Genomic DNA, 18,173 nt, shown 5'->3' on the forward strand with positions numbered 1-18,173 from the left:
AATCATGGATCAGGAGATACCCAGCCAGGTTTCTTGTTAGATATCCAAAGGTCAGAAATACAAATATGGATTGAGAGCCCACCTGAGAACTGTCCCAGCCCAGGGAGGAGCTGGAGCTGCTGCAGAGAGCCCAGAGGAGGCTCCAGGATGAGCAGAGGGATGGAGCAGCTCTGCTGGCAGGAAAGGCTGGCACAGCTGGCATTGTTCACCTGCACAGGAGAAGCTTTGGGCTGAGCTCAGGGTGGCCTTGCAGGGCCTGCAGGAGCCCCAGGAAAGCTGGAGAGAGACAATTTCCAGGGCAGGCAGGGACAGCACACAGGGAATGGCTCCCACTGCCAGAGGGCAGGGATGGGTGGGAGATTGGGAACTGGGAATTGCTGGCTGGGATGGAATTGCCAGAGCAGCTGTGGCTGCCCCTGGATCCCTGGCAGTGCCCAAGGCCAGGTTGGACACTGGGGCTGGAGCAGCCTGGCACAGTGGGAGGTGTCCCTGCCATGGCAGGGTTTGGGAATGGGATGATCTTTAAGGTTCCTTCAACTGAAACCTTTCTGGGATTCTGTGACTGAATGGTCTCGTTTGGGTTTGTTGATTACTAACCAGAAATTGTCTCTGAGAATGACTTAGAAAGGAGACAGAGCCATTGGGGTTGTTTGGTCTTTCCTCTTGTTCCCTTGGGAAACGCCACAAAATCAAAAGCTGCAGCTGAATTCTCTTGGGTGGTGTGTAAATCATTTTATTGCAGTAAATAAAAAGGTAAATTTAGCTGATGGTCTAATTATGAACAAGTAGGGTAACTGACAGCTCACCCTCAGTTTGTGCATCCAAAATAAGTTTTTCCTTCCTTCAGTCAGTGTTTTATATCTGGGGTGTGGGGGTGAAAAGCTGAACCTCATGGAAAAGGTGTCCCAGTGCTGCAACTGCCCTGAGGGAGTTGAACTTTGTCTCCCCATGTTTTGGAACGTGGCAAAGGCTGAGGTTTTTTTAGGTCATGAAGGCAGGTCTCTAAAAATTCCTTCATGGGAGAACAAGTGGTTTGTGTATCCAGTTGTGTCTCCTACTTGTGCAATGTTTCTTTCCTGGAGAAAGGAATTTTTGATGTAGATAAACATCTTGAACCCTCGGGGTCTAGTTAATGCTTCTGATAATTTTTATTTAACCCTTGTAACTTAATTTTGTTCTTTATATCAGCGTTCTTGCTTGGAGTTTGTGCTGAAGGAAACAAATCCAAATAGAATTTTTCTCACAGCTCTGCTGCCATTTTGTTGCTTGGAACTTTTAGAGCCTTGATCTTTGGGAATGATTCCTCTGTACTCCCAATTTGCTCCCAACACTTGCTGTGGATGTTGCTCTCTTCCATCAGAGCTCAATCTTTGCTGCCTAAAGCACCCCCTGCCAGTAAACTCTTCAATTCTCCTGCAGTCCCTCTTGCAAACTCACAATATTGTTGCTACTTGGGGATTTTTTCCATAATTTTCCCGACTGAAAGCCATCCATATGCTCTGTTCTAGATTGTGAAGTGGTCAGACTTTTGTTCACCCTTGGCCTATAAAGCTGGTGAACCTTTTAAGTTAATTGCTGAAGCCAGTGTAGATAATTTCAGTAGCCTTGGAATAGCCTTCCTGGAAGACAGGCTGCAGATGGAGAACGGGATGGTGCCACACAGGATTGTTTGTAAGTACCCTCCTGCTCATTTTTAATAGCACAGCATTCTTGCTTGATGGTTATTTCAGGACTTTGTGCATAGTTTCTATACTTACCTGAACAATTTTGCTCTTTTTTTGGCAATGTTTTCTTCCTGTTGGGATTCCAGGTTGAATCCCTCTGTAGCTCTGCTTTAACTTTGTAGGATTTGGGATGGTTTGGGTTGGAAGGAAGCTTAAAAATGATCCATTTCCAACCCCTGCTGTGGGCTGGGACCCCTTCCACTATCCCAGGGTGCTCCAAACCCCAAATTAGAAAATGTTTTCTTTAAATCTTGTCTGTTAGATTAACAAATCTATTTTAAAAAATCCAAAGCTGGAAGTTTTTAGGCAATTTTTTTTTTCATATTTGAAGTTAAAGTGTATTTAAAGCTGAACATGGATTGAGAACAATTTGGGGTGGGATTTTTTAGCCTTTTTTATGGGGTTTGTTTTTGCTTTGCTGTTCTTTTAATGTAGGTCACAGTGCACAGGCAGAAATGAAGGAATGACAAAATCAACAACATTCAGCTGAAGTGCAAGAGGACAGGAATATTCTCCCAAAAAAATCTGAGGGGAAATTCTGTCTCTCTGGGTGCTGTTCTGCATAAATATTTCCCCAAGGAAGGATGGGAGCTGAGAGTGACCCAGCCAGTCCCTTTTTAAAATCTTTTCTGCCTCCTTCTGCTTCCAGTGCTGTGTGGAAGCTGCTCCAGAAGAGGCTGGGGGAGGCTCTGCATGGAATAACAGAGATGGGAAGCTGTGAAATTCCCTTGGGATATTTAAAAAAAAAAAATAAAATCTTGCTTTATGTTTCTGCTCCAAAGGGGATGTAGTTTCATCATAAGGAAAGGGGCTGAAGTTGGATTAACAAAATTTTGTTCATCAAGTTTCTCCCTGGACTGAAAGCATAATAAATTGATTTGGTTGGGAGGGATTGGAGAAGGATTCAGTAAAATGTTTCAGATTTTGCCTTGAAACTCTCCCTTATGAAGAGTATTTTTCTCTCCTCTTTGCTCTGCGCATTTCTTGCTGGCAGTAATCATCTTTGCTCTTCTCATTTGTATTTGCTCTGAATTTTCTTCACATTTCTGTCATTTTTAGGGGAAAAGGGGAATTTTTAACAGTTCATCTTATTTTCTTGTTTTCTCTTGGATTCTTAGCTCCCAAATCTTGCTGCGGGTGGGTCTCTCTGCCTTTCTGCAGACTGAAATCAGTTCAAATGTCTTCCTACTCCCTTTTCTCATGCCAAACCTTTATCTGCAGCCTTCAGCAGTGCAAGGGACGTGGTTCAATATCTGTCTTACCCAATACCATCACTTTATTAGCTTATTTCAAAACAGTTTATTTCAAAACAGCAGCAATTTTAAACCCTGCCCTCCTTAGAAGAGCAGTATTTTTCCAGAGATATTTCCTTTTCTTCCTTTTGCCTTTAGATTTATGGTATGAGTGCAAATCTGTGTTGTCCTGGGGGGAAGTAGGATTTGTTATGTCAAATAAATGAAATTCTTGCTGTTTCAGGGCATTTGTAATGAAATTGAATTCTGCTGTTAATGATATTTATCCTAACCCTTTAAATCTCCTTATTCTAACCATTTTTGGTATCCTTTACCTTTTGCAGCTGTCCATTTAGAGGAATCTGCTCTGAAGGAGTTGGCACAGGAGGCACCATCCGTGAAGGAGGAAAGCACAGACATGGATGCAGTAACTCCTGCTGGGAAATCAGGATTAGGACGAGCTGAGGGGGACAAATGCAAGCTGGAAGAAGAAAGGGAACACGAGGAAACAGGAGGTGGGGAGCACCACCACTTGCACCTTTCCAGCTGCCAGGAGTGCCTGCAGCTTGAGAGCAGCACCATTGAGTCGGTGAAATTCGCCTCTGCAGAAAACATCCCAGAGCTGCCCGATGATTGCAGCAGCACAGGGGAGGAGAAGGAGCATGAACGCCTGCAAAAAGGAATCAAAAGAATAAATCTGGCTGGGAAACCCCCTAATATCTTGATTTACCTGGGCTCTGAGGCTGCCAAAGGGAGGTTTGAGCAGGTGAGGGCAGTGCTCAGGGAGTGCATCGATGCTGAGAGCTACACCGTGTACCAGCTGCACCAGGAGCAAGTGCTCAGAGACCCCTGGGTGGAGAACTCCCTGCTGCTGCTCATTGCCACAGAGGAGCCCATCCCTGAGGGCATCCACAGGCAATTCATGAAATTTCTGTCCAAAGGGGGGAAGATTCTTGGGCTTTCTTCGTCCTTCACCTTTGGGGGCGTGCAGCTAAAGCGCAAGAACAAGCTGAGGAGGGTGGTGCACGAGCTGGTGGTGTCTAAAAAGGACAGCACGGAGGTGAAGCTGAACCTGCTGGTCAGTGGCTGTGTTTTTGAGGAAGGCATGAAGGGAGATGCCAGCAGAGTGAAGGTGTTGAGTCGATTGAATAATGCTGCTGAAGACACAGTGATTGTGCACCTGACTCACGGGAGCAGTGGAGGAGAAGCCATCCTTTCCCAGGTACTGTGGGCAGGGGGATTCATTTCCTCATGGCTGCATGGTGTGCACTCCTAAAAAATTGTTCCCATTGCCTGTTCTTGGGGGTTCTGTCAAGGGGAGGTGTGGAATCATATTTGTCATATTCCAGAGCAGAGCTTTCCTTTTCTGCCTGCTGGAGGTGGTACTGGAATACAGCTTGAGCAGATTTTGGGAGGTGGGAAATAAATCCCACAAAATCCTTACAAAAATAGCAATTGTGGCAAAGCAAGGAGTGCAGAATAAACCTTGCTGGAAACTTTTTTGTTTCCTGAGTCCTTATTCAGGCTTTAAAGGTTTAAATGTTTAATACTCTGCACCTATCAAACAACTCAGAGAATCTGGGGGGTGGAATTGGGGTAGTCTAGGATGAGCCAAAATCATTAATTCCACTTAAAAATAATGTCCCAGGAAGTAGGTGCCTCTCCAGTATCATGATATTGTGATCTCTGGTTAACAAAAACACCAAAACAGCCAAAGAAAGCCCTCAAAAATGAAAGTTCAAATGTTCATAATATTTTTTTCTTAATTTTACCTTCTGGATAATGGGTGATGAAGCTTCTGTGGGAAGGTAAATGTTGGTCACTGATGATTGAAATGATTTAAATATTCCCAGCTAAAGTTTTGGATGGTGGAAAGGTTGATAAAGAGGTACTATGAAATATAGAGAATAAATCATTGAGAAAAGCAGAGCAAGATTTATTTTATTATTAATAATTAAGGAATATAAAAGATGCACAAACTTATGAAAGATTCTATTTTTTCCAATATTTTAGGTAGGGAACTTTCTTAGGAGCCCAGAGCACTGAAATTTAACTGCTCAGGGATCAGGTGTCAAGACTCTTGTAGCAGTTACAGAAATATTCAGGGGGCTCTGAGAAGTGTTTTTGTCTTTTATCAGCTTAAATCTGCTGGATTTTTGGCAACTCTGTTAGACATTGGAGGATATTTATTGCTTTTTTTGTAGGCAGCTCTGCCACCCAGAAAATGGATTTGATTCTGTCCCTGCAAGTTGTGCTTTTCTGGACCCTTTAAATTGATCCTCCTGCTGTAGTAAAATTTAATACTCCAGAGGTTTTCCCCAGGAAAAAGAAAAGGGCATCAGAGCACAGCTTCAAAAACCAGATTAAAAGGATTAGTGTGACATTTTATAATTCTAAATGACTTCCAGTCTGGATTTGAAAAGCCCTTATTGTTTCCCGGCAGTGACATCAGCCATGAAATGTTCTGGCAGATTTGTTTCCCTTTTTTCTGTACTCCTCTGGTGGGTGGGTGTCCTGCCTCCTGTTAAATCTATTTTTTTTACAATTGTGGAATGGTTTGGGTTGGAAAGGATCTTAAAATTATCTCATTCCACCCCTGCCATGGCAGGGACACCTTCCACTGTCCCACGCTGCTCCAAGCCCCAATATCCAACCTGGTTTTGGACACTTCCAGGGATCCAGGGGCAGCCACACTCATTAATTTCCCTGAATTTCAATGAAAATACGTAAAACACAAAGAACATCATTAAATTTTACAAAATTGAAGAAATTAACAAAAATAAGGGCTATATTTATTAGCAATAAATGAATCTGCAGAGAGTACAAGCGTGGGTTCTTTGGGATTTTTTTTGCCAAGGTCAGGATTAAATGTGTGAGAGGGTATTTCTTGTTGGGACTCAGATGTTTATCAGTTCTTATCTCTGTCACAGTCTCACAAACCCTGAGCTCTGCAGCACTTCACTCCAACAAACTAAAACTGGAGCCCTGTCTCTCTCTCTGCAAGGCCTTTTAAGGATAAACTGTCCAATTAAGAAATGACACCTAAATTATTTTTGCTTACATTTTCACTTTCATTTACAAGATGCGGAGAACTCAAGCAAGTCCCATGAATTTAGTGGAAATCAGTGCAGATAAAGAAAACCTTCTGCCTAAAAAAGTTACTTTCTCACCTGGCAGAAAATCACTCCTCATCACTGCTCATGGAAGCAGATGCTTGAAAATTGAAATTAAATGCAAGAGAAAAAAAAAATCCTTCATAAACCTCCTTTTTGGCTCGTTTTTTTTCTGCTTTTCCAAGATACTTCAAAGCCCTTGTATGTTAGAACCCTGGATACTGAGAATTCCAGACTTTCTGTGCTGCCAGGCACTGACCCCCAGGAGAACACTGCACTGACCTGAGGCCCTGGAGAAGCTTCCAAAATGGAATGGCAGAACTGGGATTGTGGGTGTGCAGTTTGGATAGAAGTGTGTGATATCACAGGCTGGGAAACTCAGAGTTTAAGGGTTTAGAATACAGTAACAGATATAAAGCAGGATGGAGGTTTTAGGGTGGAGGCTGCTCCTTCTTCTTCACCTTCTTCCCCATGGGTTTGGCTGGTTTTGTGTAATGAAATAAAGAAGTCCACATTACAGACCACAAAAAAGAGCTTCTAAAAAGCTCTTTCAATTTTAATATAATTTTAATGGAATTTCAGTTTTAATGTTATTTTAATTGTAATGGAATTCTGCTCCTGTACAAACGAGAAAATGCCAACCTTGCTGTTGGTTCTGGCAGATCTGAAAAGCAGAAAGTTAAATTTAAGTTGGTAAATACAAGTTTGATCAACTCCTCCAGAAAAAGTTTATTAAGAAGGGAAATTTTAGGTAGGTTTCAGAGGAAATTGTGGTGTATTGATGGCTGTGATCCCTGAATTGGAAACTGATTTTCTTTTTTTATATATCCTGCCAGGCCCATTTGGAACTGGACAGCAATTCCATGGATGTGCAAACTGAAGAGGATTTTAATTTGCTCAAAATGAGCAATTCCAAGAGATATGAAGTTCTCAGGGAGATCCTGACCTGCCTTGGGCTGAGCTGTGAACTGAGTGAAATTCCTGAATTAACACCCATTTATCTGCTCTCTCCAGATGAGGTAAGCTGGGGTTTACCCTGCCAGGGAAATTCAGTGTTCTCTTAAAACCTGGTATTTTTGTTTGGAGAATTTTCAACAGGTATTTCAGGTAAGCAGAATTTTTTATTTTTTAATCCATCAGTTTTGGTCCCTGCTAGATGGAGTTCTGAATTTCACCACAGGGGAATTGTGCAGGGTTAATTTTATTATATTTCTGGTAAGAATTTTTTAATGTTGTTCCTTTTCAAGGCTGTAGTGAGCTACAGAAAGAACTGCTTTGAAAACCAGGATTTCTTTTTCTTTTAAGTCAAGATAAAAAGTTCTGCACAGGCTGGCAACAAAAGAGGGAATGGTGAAGAGCAGAGTGGAGTGAGTGGGAAGGGGCTGATGGCACAGGGAAATCAATCCCTGCTTCCTGAGGATGTTGTAATATTTCCTGGGAATATTTGTAATTCAAATGTCAGCTCTCAGTGCTGCTCTCCTCCACGTGAGACACTGCTCTGAACAATTGTGAGCAATGTGTAAAACAGTGATTTTTTGTTTTTCTTTAAAATACAACTTCAAAATCCTGTGTGAATTGAGTCTCCATTTGTGTGGCAATGTGGAAACAAAACTAAAACCCATTTAACCTCTTTGGCTTGTATTAAATGTGCTCCACACACAAGACTTGTTGATTGAATTCTTCCTTTTTTTGTTCTCCTCTTTCACTATTTTTTTCATGATTGTTTCTATCCAATGCCTTTGGACTTCTCAAACATGTTATGAATTAAAATTCAGCTAATTTCTATCCAAACTTGCCATCTAGTGGCATACTCCAGGGTTGCAGACCATCAAGTAAAGATATTTTAACTGTATATTCTTTAGTTAAAGTTTATACCACAGTTTGTTTTTAAATTTTAAATCATAAATTCTATTAATAAATTATTTTATTCCTAAAATTTATTCATTTTATGTGGTTTAATGAGATTTTAATTGTTTTATTCACATATTTTAATGGTAGTTTTGCTGTGCATAGTCATTGTTGTAATGTCTTTCCCTTTAGCCTTGATATAATTCCAGAATTTTGTGTGAAAGGAAATTGCAGCTTGTAGCAACTACAGTTCCTAATGAAGAGAGAGCACATTAAAATAAATAATGAATGTGTTAGAGTTTAACTTTCTCACAAATGATTTCTTTTTCTCCATCCATCCATTATTTGATTTTATGTGGTTTAATGAGATTTTAATTGTTTTATTCACATATTTTAATGGTAGTTTTGCTGTGCATAGTCATTGTTGTAATGTCTTTCCCTTTAGCCTTGATATAATTCCAGAATTTTGTGTGAAAGGAAATTGCAGCTTGTAGCAACTACAGTTCCTAATGAAGAGATAGCACATTAAAATAAATAATGAATGTTAGAGTTTAACTTCCTCACAAATGATTTATTTTTCTCCATCCATCCATTATTTATTTTTCTCCCTAGGCCTCCTTGCTTTCCCAGAGAGCCAGGAGATACCAAAAATGTGAATTATTTGAGGAAATCCTTAATTGTACTGTCAGCAGGTGATTTTGGGATGATTTTCTTAGACTTCCTTGTAATACAAATACCACAATTAGTCAATTAATGAGCAAGCCAGCTCAAGCTCTTGTTAGCAGATGCAAAAATTATTAGAAATATTTTACTATTGCTGAGACTTGGCAGCTCAGGAATGATTCCTCATCCCCAAACTGGAGCTTCCATTGTATTTAAAAACTGCTGGTTCCCCTCACCTGCTCAGATTTTCTAATTAATTTCAGGAGCCCCAAGCTCCTTTTGCTTATGAGGAAAAAATAATAATAATTGGGTTTGCTCTGCATTTTTTACTGCATTAAAAAAATGAAGCTGAGGGTTTTCTGGGGTAATTTTAAAGTTCTTTCAGCTTTAAGTGCTGATTTGGGGAGTTCTTCAATTTGCAGCAGAGCTGTAAATTCTGTGGGATTCCTTTGGAGCCTCTTCCATCTTTTATCAGAACTTTCACCAGGCCTGTTTTCTGCTACCTTTTGGGCATCAAATGAAATTCTAAACTTTATTCTGTGAACAAATAGCTTCTCCTGATTTGCCTTTGCTGAAATTCCTGGGCAATCTGTGTTTTTCTGCATCATTGTTGAGATGCTGTTAATGATCCCATCAAACCCATGCTGCTGATTGATGTAAATGTGATTATTTAGAATTTAAGATGTTCCTCTCCACTCTGTGAGTGTTGCTTGGTGCCTTTTGCAGTGGAATTTGAAGCTATTCCTGAGGGTGGATTGGAATTTTTTTTTTACTTTTCCTCCTCAGAATTCACATTTTGAAGTTTTAATTTCCCAATTCACCACAGTCTTGCTGCATGGATTACAAAAGGCCAACAGAACATGAGCAAAACTGGAATTATTCTATTTTAAATCCAAGTCAAAGCTCTGCTATCTGATTAATGACTGGTCATGTCCATCCTTAAGGATTTTAGATCTTAGCAGGGAGAATTCTGCTACAACAACCACAAAGGCAGCACTGGAATGAAGAACAATTAAAATGCTGGTTAAAATCTTAATTAAATCTACACAATTTGGTGCTGAATGTAATTTTAGAGGCCAGTGTTGATAGCAAACCCCAGAATCTTTGTTTTTTCTCCTTTTCTTGCTGGGCTGCAGAGCAGTTGAGCAAATGGAGAGGGAAATTCTGTGTCCTGTGGGGAGGGGGACTGCAGTGTCTGGCACCCACATGTTCAGTGGCAGCTCCAAGCATAGAGATCTGATTTTTTCTGCAGCTTTGCCCTTAAACTCTCAAATATTTGCTCTTTCAGCCATCTCCAAGGATAATTTTTCAGACATAAATGCCAGGATTGTGTTTTATTGCCAGGAGTTTCAGAGTAGGTTTCAAACCAGGGATTTACCCCTTGAAGAATGAGATTTGTCCCAGTGGTGATTATTCCCTTTAGGAGTTGTTACACCCACACATTTGCTCATCTTAAAACTTGAGTAAAAACTCCTCAGGCTCAAAATTTTTTTTGTGTTTTTGAGTAATTCAGTAGCTGGGGCAGAATCAGCTCAGAGAAGATTTCCATGTCTTGATTCTGGGGTGGCATCGTCTGCTTTTAAATTCCAGGTCCATTATGTCAGCCAAAAAAATGTGGAGTTACTTTATCCTGAATAAATCTTCCTTTGAGGATGGGAAATTTGAACTCTCAGCTAACACTATAATGAACCCTGATTTCAGGGTACATTTGGAGACAATTGTTTCTGAAATATTTCCATGCATATTCATGGGTGTTGTAGGACTTGAGATTCAACTTCAGGGTTTTTTTTTTTAAATTTCCAGTGCTAAAATCAGGGGTAGTTACCCTGAAACTCCATAGTTTTTATTACTACCCAGGGTTTTTTTTTTGTTTATAAGTGAACTAAAAATGTATATTCTCCAAAATGGGAGATTTGCTTGTTTTCTCTTACTCTCAAAGCATGAGCATCATCCCTGCCTTACAGACAGTGGAACAAAAAACAGGAGCTCTTTGGAGTTATTTATTCCAGAAAAGAAATGTGCTCTTTTCTCTGTCTCAGAAGTAAAATAAGAGCTGAGAAAAATATTAAATGACCAACAGACCATGAGAGACTTGAATAAATCACTGAGAAATCATTTATGTCTAACCATTTTTTACTTTTTTAATGTATTATATGTATTATTTGAAATGAGCAAAAACCTTTGAACTTGAAAGCATTTCCAAGTTTGTTTCTTGGCTAAAATGAAAATATCTTTCAAGGCTAAGTAGCTTCAAGGAAAAAAAAAATCAGATGAAGCAATGTCAATGCATTTGTACCAATAAAAATGAGTATTTGCTGAAGCACCTTACTGGTTTTGGGGAATGGATTTAATGTATCTGTAAAACTTCACCTAAGGACTGATAGCTGTGCTATCAATTAAAAATATTTGGAATTTAACTCCATGGATTTAGGGCTTTTTTCCATAATAAATTCAAAGGCATTTGTTGGGCTGCAAGGCTTTGAGTTGCCTGTGTGTGCAGGGAGGGTGGGTTTGTATTTGCTGGTTTGTGTTCTTCCCTCTACCCTCCTCAAATTCACTTTTGTTTCTTTACAACAAAAACTTGCAAACCCAGAAGGGCCACACAAATCATAAAGCTAACTTTTTTTCGGTGTTGGCATTCATGGGAAGTGTCAATGTCTGGATTCTAATCCTAATTCCTGCTGTTTGCTGTGTTGGAGTGTGGTTCTGAAGGGAATTGTTCTCCAAGAATATGGTTTTTGACAGTCTGTGCCTCATTGTTTTCCTCTTTTTGCTTCATTAGCACTCAGAATAATGAAATTATCTAGGGACTGTGTCCAAATTCAGCAGTTCAGAGCTGCTCTAGTCTGTTTTTTGTGTCTCAGTGATATCTCCTCTTGTACCCAAGTGAACATTTCTAACACTTGTCACACAGTCCCATGGTGGAATAAATTCTGTGTATTTTAGCATCTTTAAATTCTTTCTCCCCAGTCTTCCATTAATCTGCATACTTTTATTAATGGACTTTCCTTATGGAACTGTTGGTTCTTGGGTTAAATTTGTAAACTTTTGGGTTCCACTTATTTGGTACAGGTAAAAGCTTAAAAGAAGCTGAGTTTGTGGAGCAGATTTTGCAACAGTCCTGATGCCTCAGGTTTAGCTTTTCTAGTTTTCACATTCTGTGCTGCTTCAGTGTGTGGGTCTGGGCTTCACATTAAGGGATGGTGAGCTCTGTGCACAGAGCAGGGAGACAAAACAATTCCTGCTCCAGCTGGGCACCAAGGACAAATGATCCCAATCTCAGCCCAGGAGCACAAACCCCGTGGGCTGCAGAGAGAAAAACAAGCAGGATGGGACTGCAGGGGCTGTACTTGGTACTTCTGTACCAAGGCAGCCCTGGCAGTGAAAAATGAGGGTCACAGAATCCCAGAATTATCAAGGCTGGAAGAACCCCCCAGGATCATCCAGTGCCATCACCCCAAACCCTGTCCCCAAGGGCCACATCAAGACTCCTCCTGAGCACTCCCACAGACAGTGACTCCAACCCTCTCTGGGCAGCTCAGCCCAAGGCCTGACCACTCTTCCAAGGAAATTTTCTTTCCCCAACTCCAACCTGAGCCTGCCCTGGTGCCATCTGAGGCCATTTCCTCTCCTCCTTTCACTGCCCCTCCTGTCAGGGACTCGTGCAGAGCAATGAGGCCCCTCTGAGCCTCCTTTTCTCCAGGCTCAGCCCCCCAGCTCCATCAGATTTCCAGCCCCTTCCCGGCTCCATTCCCTGCCCTGGACACTCTCCAGCCCCTCAAGGCCCTTTTTGAGGTTGTCCTTTCCATGGATCTCTTCAGATGCAGAGAGCTTCCTTGGATCACTGAGGGACATGAAATTAACACCTTGCCTTGAATAATTGTTCTGTTCTCAAAAAAAAACCAAACAAACCCAGAACAACCAACAAGAAAACAAACCCTTTTGCCTGTGTCCAGACAAGGAGAATGGATCTGAGAAGGGGCTGGAAAACACATCCTGGGAGGAGCAGATCATGGAGCTGGGAAGGGGCTGAGCCTGGAGAAAAGGGGATCAGGGGGACCTTGTGGCTCTGCACAATTCCTGCCAGGAGGGGACAGCCGGGGGGGTCGGGCTCTGCTGCCATGTCCCAAGGGAAAGGAGGAGAGGAAATGGCCTCAAATGGCACCAGGGCAGGCTCAGGTTGGAGACTGGCACAGAAAATTTCCCTGGCAGAGTGGTCAGGCCTTGGGCTGAGCTGCCCAGGGAGGTTTGGAGTCACTGTCTGTGGGAGTGCTCAGGAGGAGTCTGGATGTGGCCCTTGGGGGCAAGGTTTGGGGTGATGCTGGTGGGGCTGCGGTGGCACTGGGAGATCCTGGAGGGCTCTTCCCACCTTGATGATGCCATGGTATCAGGAATAGTAACAGTGACTGCAGGTGGAAGGCATGGAGAAGAAGATGTTGAGGACTAATGGCACAGTCACGGAAACATTTTTCAAGAAAACTTTCTTGGCTCTTTGTTCAGAGGCAACGTTTTTAACCAGCCCTATATTGCAACATGGCTGTAAACTATAAAAGGCTTTTTACTGATTTGTGAGACAAACATTCAGCTGGTCAATTATGAGATTCTTTATCCTGGTGGGAGACAGGATTTGAGTGACAAATGAACTTTGTTCGAGCTGCCTCCTGTAAATCTGGCTTTGAGGTGAAGGAGGACAGGGTCGGATGGGATCTTGGTAATTTGGAATTGTTCCCTGGCAGGGTGGGCAGGGGCTGGGATGGAATTGCCAGAGCAGCTGTGGCTGCCCCTGGATCCCTGGCAGTGCCCAAGACCAGGCTGGACACTGGGGCTGGAGCAGCCTGGCACAGTGGAAGGTGTCCCTGCCATGGCAGGGCTGGCACTGGGGGATCTTTAAGGTCCCTTCCAACCCAATCCTTTCCGAAATTCTCTAATTATTAGAAGGCTGGATTACCTCCTAATTTGTTCACTCTCAAAACTTTCTTCAACCTTTTTCCTGGAGCTGATTTTAGGGGAACCCTGGGGTGCTGCAGGTGTTCCCAGTGCATTCAGCAGTACTGAGCAGTGTCCCTGCCCAGCTGAGCCACACTGGAGTTGGCATTCTCTTCAAATCACCAGGAATTTCTGCTGCTCCCAAAGCTGGATGCAGCTGAGGCTTTCCCTACCTCTCCTGCAGTCAGGGGAAGGTGTTTGCCAGCAGGGGACACTTCTGAGCTGGATTTCAAGGGGAAAATCAGGGAAGGGGTGAAAAACATTTTATGCATAGTGTGTTGTATATAGATTTGCATGAAAATATCTTTGCATGTTTGCAGCAACTGCCCTGTATAATATTTCCTCAGTTTGAAACCAGCCTTTGAAATTCCACAGGAATCGATGGCATGTAGTGTCAGAATACAGTAAAACATTTCCAATTAAGAAATCTTGATGGGAGGTGAAGGGAATTCCAAATGTGGAGCCAAGTAATTCCAGGTGGTGGTTAAAGATACCTTTTCCTTTTCTGCTCTTTATCTTCAGGGAATATTTGCCATGTATTTAGGGGAGAGGGAAAGGGAAATCTGGCAAACATTGCCTTTATTTTACACTTCTCCACTTCAGACTTTGTTTTCCTTCTTGCAGGATGGCAGCAAACATACTGTTCCTGTTAAACAAGCATCAGGCACATTTGTAGGCACATAATAATGAACATTCTTACTTCGCAGCATTATGGTTTGTAACCAGCTTTTGGGCCGTGTATTGATTCAAAAAATGTTCTTGAGGATCATTTGGAAAATGCAGGAAGCTTTGAGGAGTGAAAGCAAGTCTGCTGTTTATAGCAATCTCCATAAAAAGGGTCTTTATGCTGCTGTGAGAACTAAAAGTTAATGCCTTTTGTACCGAGTAGCATTTAATCTTTCTGTGGAGCTCACTCTGATGTGAAATTATGATGTGCTGGCATCTGACCAAAGTGCCACTCACGGAATTGGATTCTCTCATGTTTCAAGGCTGGCTTCAAGTCAGTGTGCATGATACTTCACAACCACTTTCTTCAGCAGGCATGTTCCTTCTGTACTGGAGAGAATGGAAAATTTCATTATCCCCCCCAGAATGGCTTATGTAATATATATTTAAAACATTTGTGATCTCGGTCTGCTTCTGACTTCTCACTCTGGAGATGACACAGAGCAGCAGCAGGCCTGAGCATTTCTTGAGTACAGGTTACTCAGCAGAGTGCTGAGCTGACTTTTCTTAGTTTCAGTTTAATCTGGGAGTTTGGGATGGGGATCTAAATTTAAAAAGTCCAACCCTCGGTGGCAGATTGATCCAAATTCAGGTGTCCCATTCTGCCTTGCTGTGAGGGCTGTGGTTCAAGTGGCTGATGTGGATTTTGTTTCAGCACTGCTGATAAAGCCTTTGGAGTCAGGGCTGCCCTGGAGCAGATGGGGGATTTTGGAGGGCAGGAATCCCTGCCCTGTGACAAACACCGCGCGTTTGGCACCGCTCTGACCTCACTGCTGAAGAGCTGACAAAAGTGGAGGATTTCCAAACATAAAAAAAAACTCCTCAAGATTCCCTGGTGTCCATGGAGCCTGCAGCTAATTTATGGAAGTGAGACTGGGAAAATGAGAGCAGGCTTGGCATCAGCTGGAGCCTGGCGAGATGCTCTCGAGTTACCATTGCTCAGAAATGACGCCTCCTTCCCACAATGGGAAATTGTTGTAGGGCTTGTCTGACAGTTCCAGTAGGGCTCCTTTTGTAGCTTCACTTCTAAGCAGATTATGGCCAGAATAAATATTTAATTAGCATATATTTTAATTAAAGGGGCAAGTTGGATAAATATGGGGATAAATAAATGTATATAACCAAGAGGAAATAGAAGTGTCCTGTTAAATCGCTCTTCAAAAAAGAAAAAAACTGCAAACTTCAGCTGCTTTTGAAACACTGCATTTGCAACATTCAGGTCTCCTGAATTTGTATTTTATTCCTTTGAAGCACTGCATTTGCAACACTCAGGTCTTCTGAATTTGTATTTTATTCCTTTGGAACGCTGCATTTGCAACACTCAGATCTACTTAATATATATTTTATTCCTTTGAAACACTGCATTTGCAACATTCAGGTCTTCTGAATATATATTTTATTCCTTTGAAACACTGCATTTACAACATATATATTTTATTTCTTTGAAAGTCCAGTTGTGCAGTAATGTGCAGGAAAAAAACCTTGTCTTCAACACAAAGTTTATTATTGAAGTTTATCAAGCTGGATTTATTCTGGCTAATTAAGATGGGAGTTTAATCTGAGTTATTGATTTAAAACACACCGTGGTGTTCTCAGAGTTTGTCACTGGGCAAAGACTCCAAAGAAGCCATTTTCAGGTGTGACTTGTGCCAGCAGTTGATGGGGAAGGGACTGCCTTAGGGATTGCTGGGTTCATCCTCTGACAGTTCATTTCCAGCCATGGTTTCTGACATGTTGAGGAAATCAGGAAATTCCAGGTGCAGGGGCAGTGGAATTTGGCATGTGCCTGTCTGGCTGACACGATGCAGTTCTTAGAGTGAAAAGCTGATTAAAGAGCAGCTGTTAGCTGAAATCAGAAAGTTTGCTGTAGTTCCTACTCTTTTTTTTTTGGGGTTGCAGTGGGTGTTCCCAACAAGCAGAACGTGTTTGACTTTAACAAACCACTGTACTCACTTGGACTTGGACTGGTGACATGGATGACAAAGGATTTACAGGAAAATCGAGGCAAGGTTTTCTCAGAAGGAAAAAAATATCAGAATACATCTTGTGCTGTCTGTTTTCATGGTATTTGTATTTTTCTTCTCCCAGGAAAAGTATCCTGTGTAAAGGTCTATGAGGGCAACCTGTATTTTACAGTTAGCTCATGCAGAGCTGTTCTTCACAGGATGAGGTGACTTAATTTCAGGAATTTCAGCTGCTCACAGTTTTATTTCTGCCAGCATTTCCTAGAGGATCCACAGCAGGCATGAATTTTGGTCCTGCACCTGTATAATTCCATAATTCAATATACAGTCTTGTGTATGTGTGTGTTAATATGTTTAAAAATATGTAATTATTTAATCTGTGTATCATTTTATTGTATCAGTCATATTGGCCACCTCAAGTTTCAGAAATTATCTCATTTCTTTACCCATTTCTTACTAAATACACAAGATAATAAAAGTCAGTCAAGTGCCAGAGGCCCAGAGGAGACCAGAGAGCTCCAGCCCTGAGAAAAGTTGGGATGAGAGTTCTCCATGGAGTGTGTAAATCAGAGCATGCTCCTTGACTGATCAGGATAAGAATTTTTTTTTTTTGGAGAGAAAAAATGCAGGAGGAAGAGCTGGTGGATCTGGTTTGATAGCAGATGAAAAAGCAGAGGCTGTGTGGGAGGAGGAGAGAGGGGAATGGGGCAACAGCTGAAGAGCAGAGGTAAGGAGTAGGACTTGAACATGGAGAAAAATAACTTTATTACTGCATTTTCTAGCATTCCCTACAGCTGCTGGTTGTTATGTACATATCTCATAATTTTAGCTATAAAAATTGTGCTGCTTTGGACTGATGGTTTCAGTGAAATGTGGGACAAGTTTGGATTTTTACAGCTTGTTTTATTGAGAATCACTTTCCTGCTCTAGTGTGGGTTGTTTCTCAAGTCTGTACTGAATTGTGCTGCTGAATTTATCTAAGAAATGTCTCAAGAACTACTTCAGAAAACATTTCAAAATATACTTCTTTGTATACGAAGTAATTTGTAAAAGAAACCAATAAATGTATAATTAAAATGACAGTAAAAGCCACGATCAGTATTGAGATTTTAACATGAAAAATAATATTTTCTTCAGTTTGAGAGTATTAATTGTAATAAATTTATGATTTTTGCATGTGGTGAGAACTTAAATTTGGAGTTTAGATCATTTAGAAACCAAACTCTTTTGAAGTGGGGTCACAGATTGCTGAGTCTCAAAACATTTGCTGGACAAACAATCCACATGTAAATTTTTAGTCAGCTTTTTTCCTTTGAATATAGATTTAGTTACAGAACTCAATGCCTTAACAACTTCAGACAGAGAAACTAAATAAAAATAAAGTTGTTTTCATTTGCTGAGAGAAAGAAAGAGTGATTATGGATATATATATAGATATTAATTTGGATTATTGAACCATTCACTTATTGCTCCTTTTTTAGTGATTGTTTTTTGATGTTACACTTGCAACAAAGAAATTAATCATAATTTCTTTTGTAGTTTAGCATTCAACTAATGAACAGGTCATAATATAAGTATAAAAAGTTTCATTTGTCTCATTATTAAAATAATTTCAAGGAAGAGCAGCATTCAGCTCGAGAAAGTGTCTCATGTTAGAGCTGTGCCTGGATGTTCCGTGCTTATGGAATAAAGTCAAGTCTTAGGAACTAAAAAACATCTTAAGATCCTCAGGAGTTTTAAAAACTGATTTTGTGAGAGCATGTCTCAGCATTTCCATGGAGTCAGAATCGATGCAAATTAATTCCAGGAGTTATTTCTGAAATTCTTCTGCAAGATAAGGAACAATAATTGTGTTTTGATGCACGATTGTCAAGATCTAAATAAAAAATTGCATCTGGCATGTTTTGACTTTAGAAC

At 41.1% G+C, this 18,173-nt stretch overlaps 1 protein-coding gene across 1 annotated transcript in view; it reads left to right on the plus strand.

Moving 5' to 3' along the window:
- The window catches only part of HLCS (holocarboxylase synthetase), a 118,804-nt gene that overhangs the window by 7,510 nt on the left and 93,121 nt on the right, over positions 1-18,173 (plus strand). The window contains exons 3-5 of the mRNA XM_039729291.1: positions 1,509-1,671; positions 3,301-4,178; positions 6,906-7,088. Of these exons, the coding sequence (XP_039585225.1) occupies positions 1,509-1,671; positions 3,301-4,178; positions 6,906-7,088 (1,224 nt within the window). The remainder of the gene's footprint in view (positions 1-1,508; positions 1,672-3,300; positions 4,179-6,905; positions 7,089-18,173) is intronic.

The sequence above is a fragment of the Passer montanus genome, unplaced genomic scaffold (assembly GCF_014805655.1).
Source record: "Passer montanus isolate IOZ18808 unplaced genomic scaffold, ASM1480565v1 scaffold69, whole genome shotgun sequence".
NCBI lineage: Eukaryota > Metazoa > Chordata > Aves > Passeriformes > Passeridae > Passer > Passer montanus.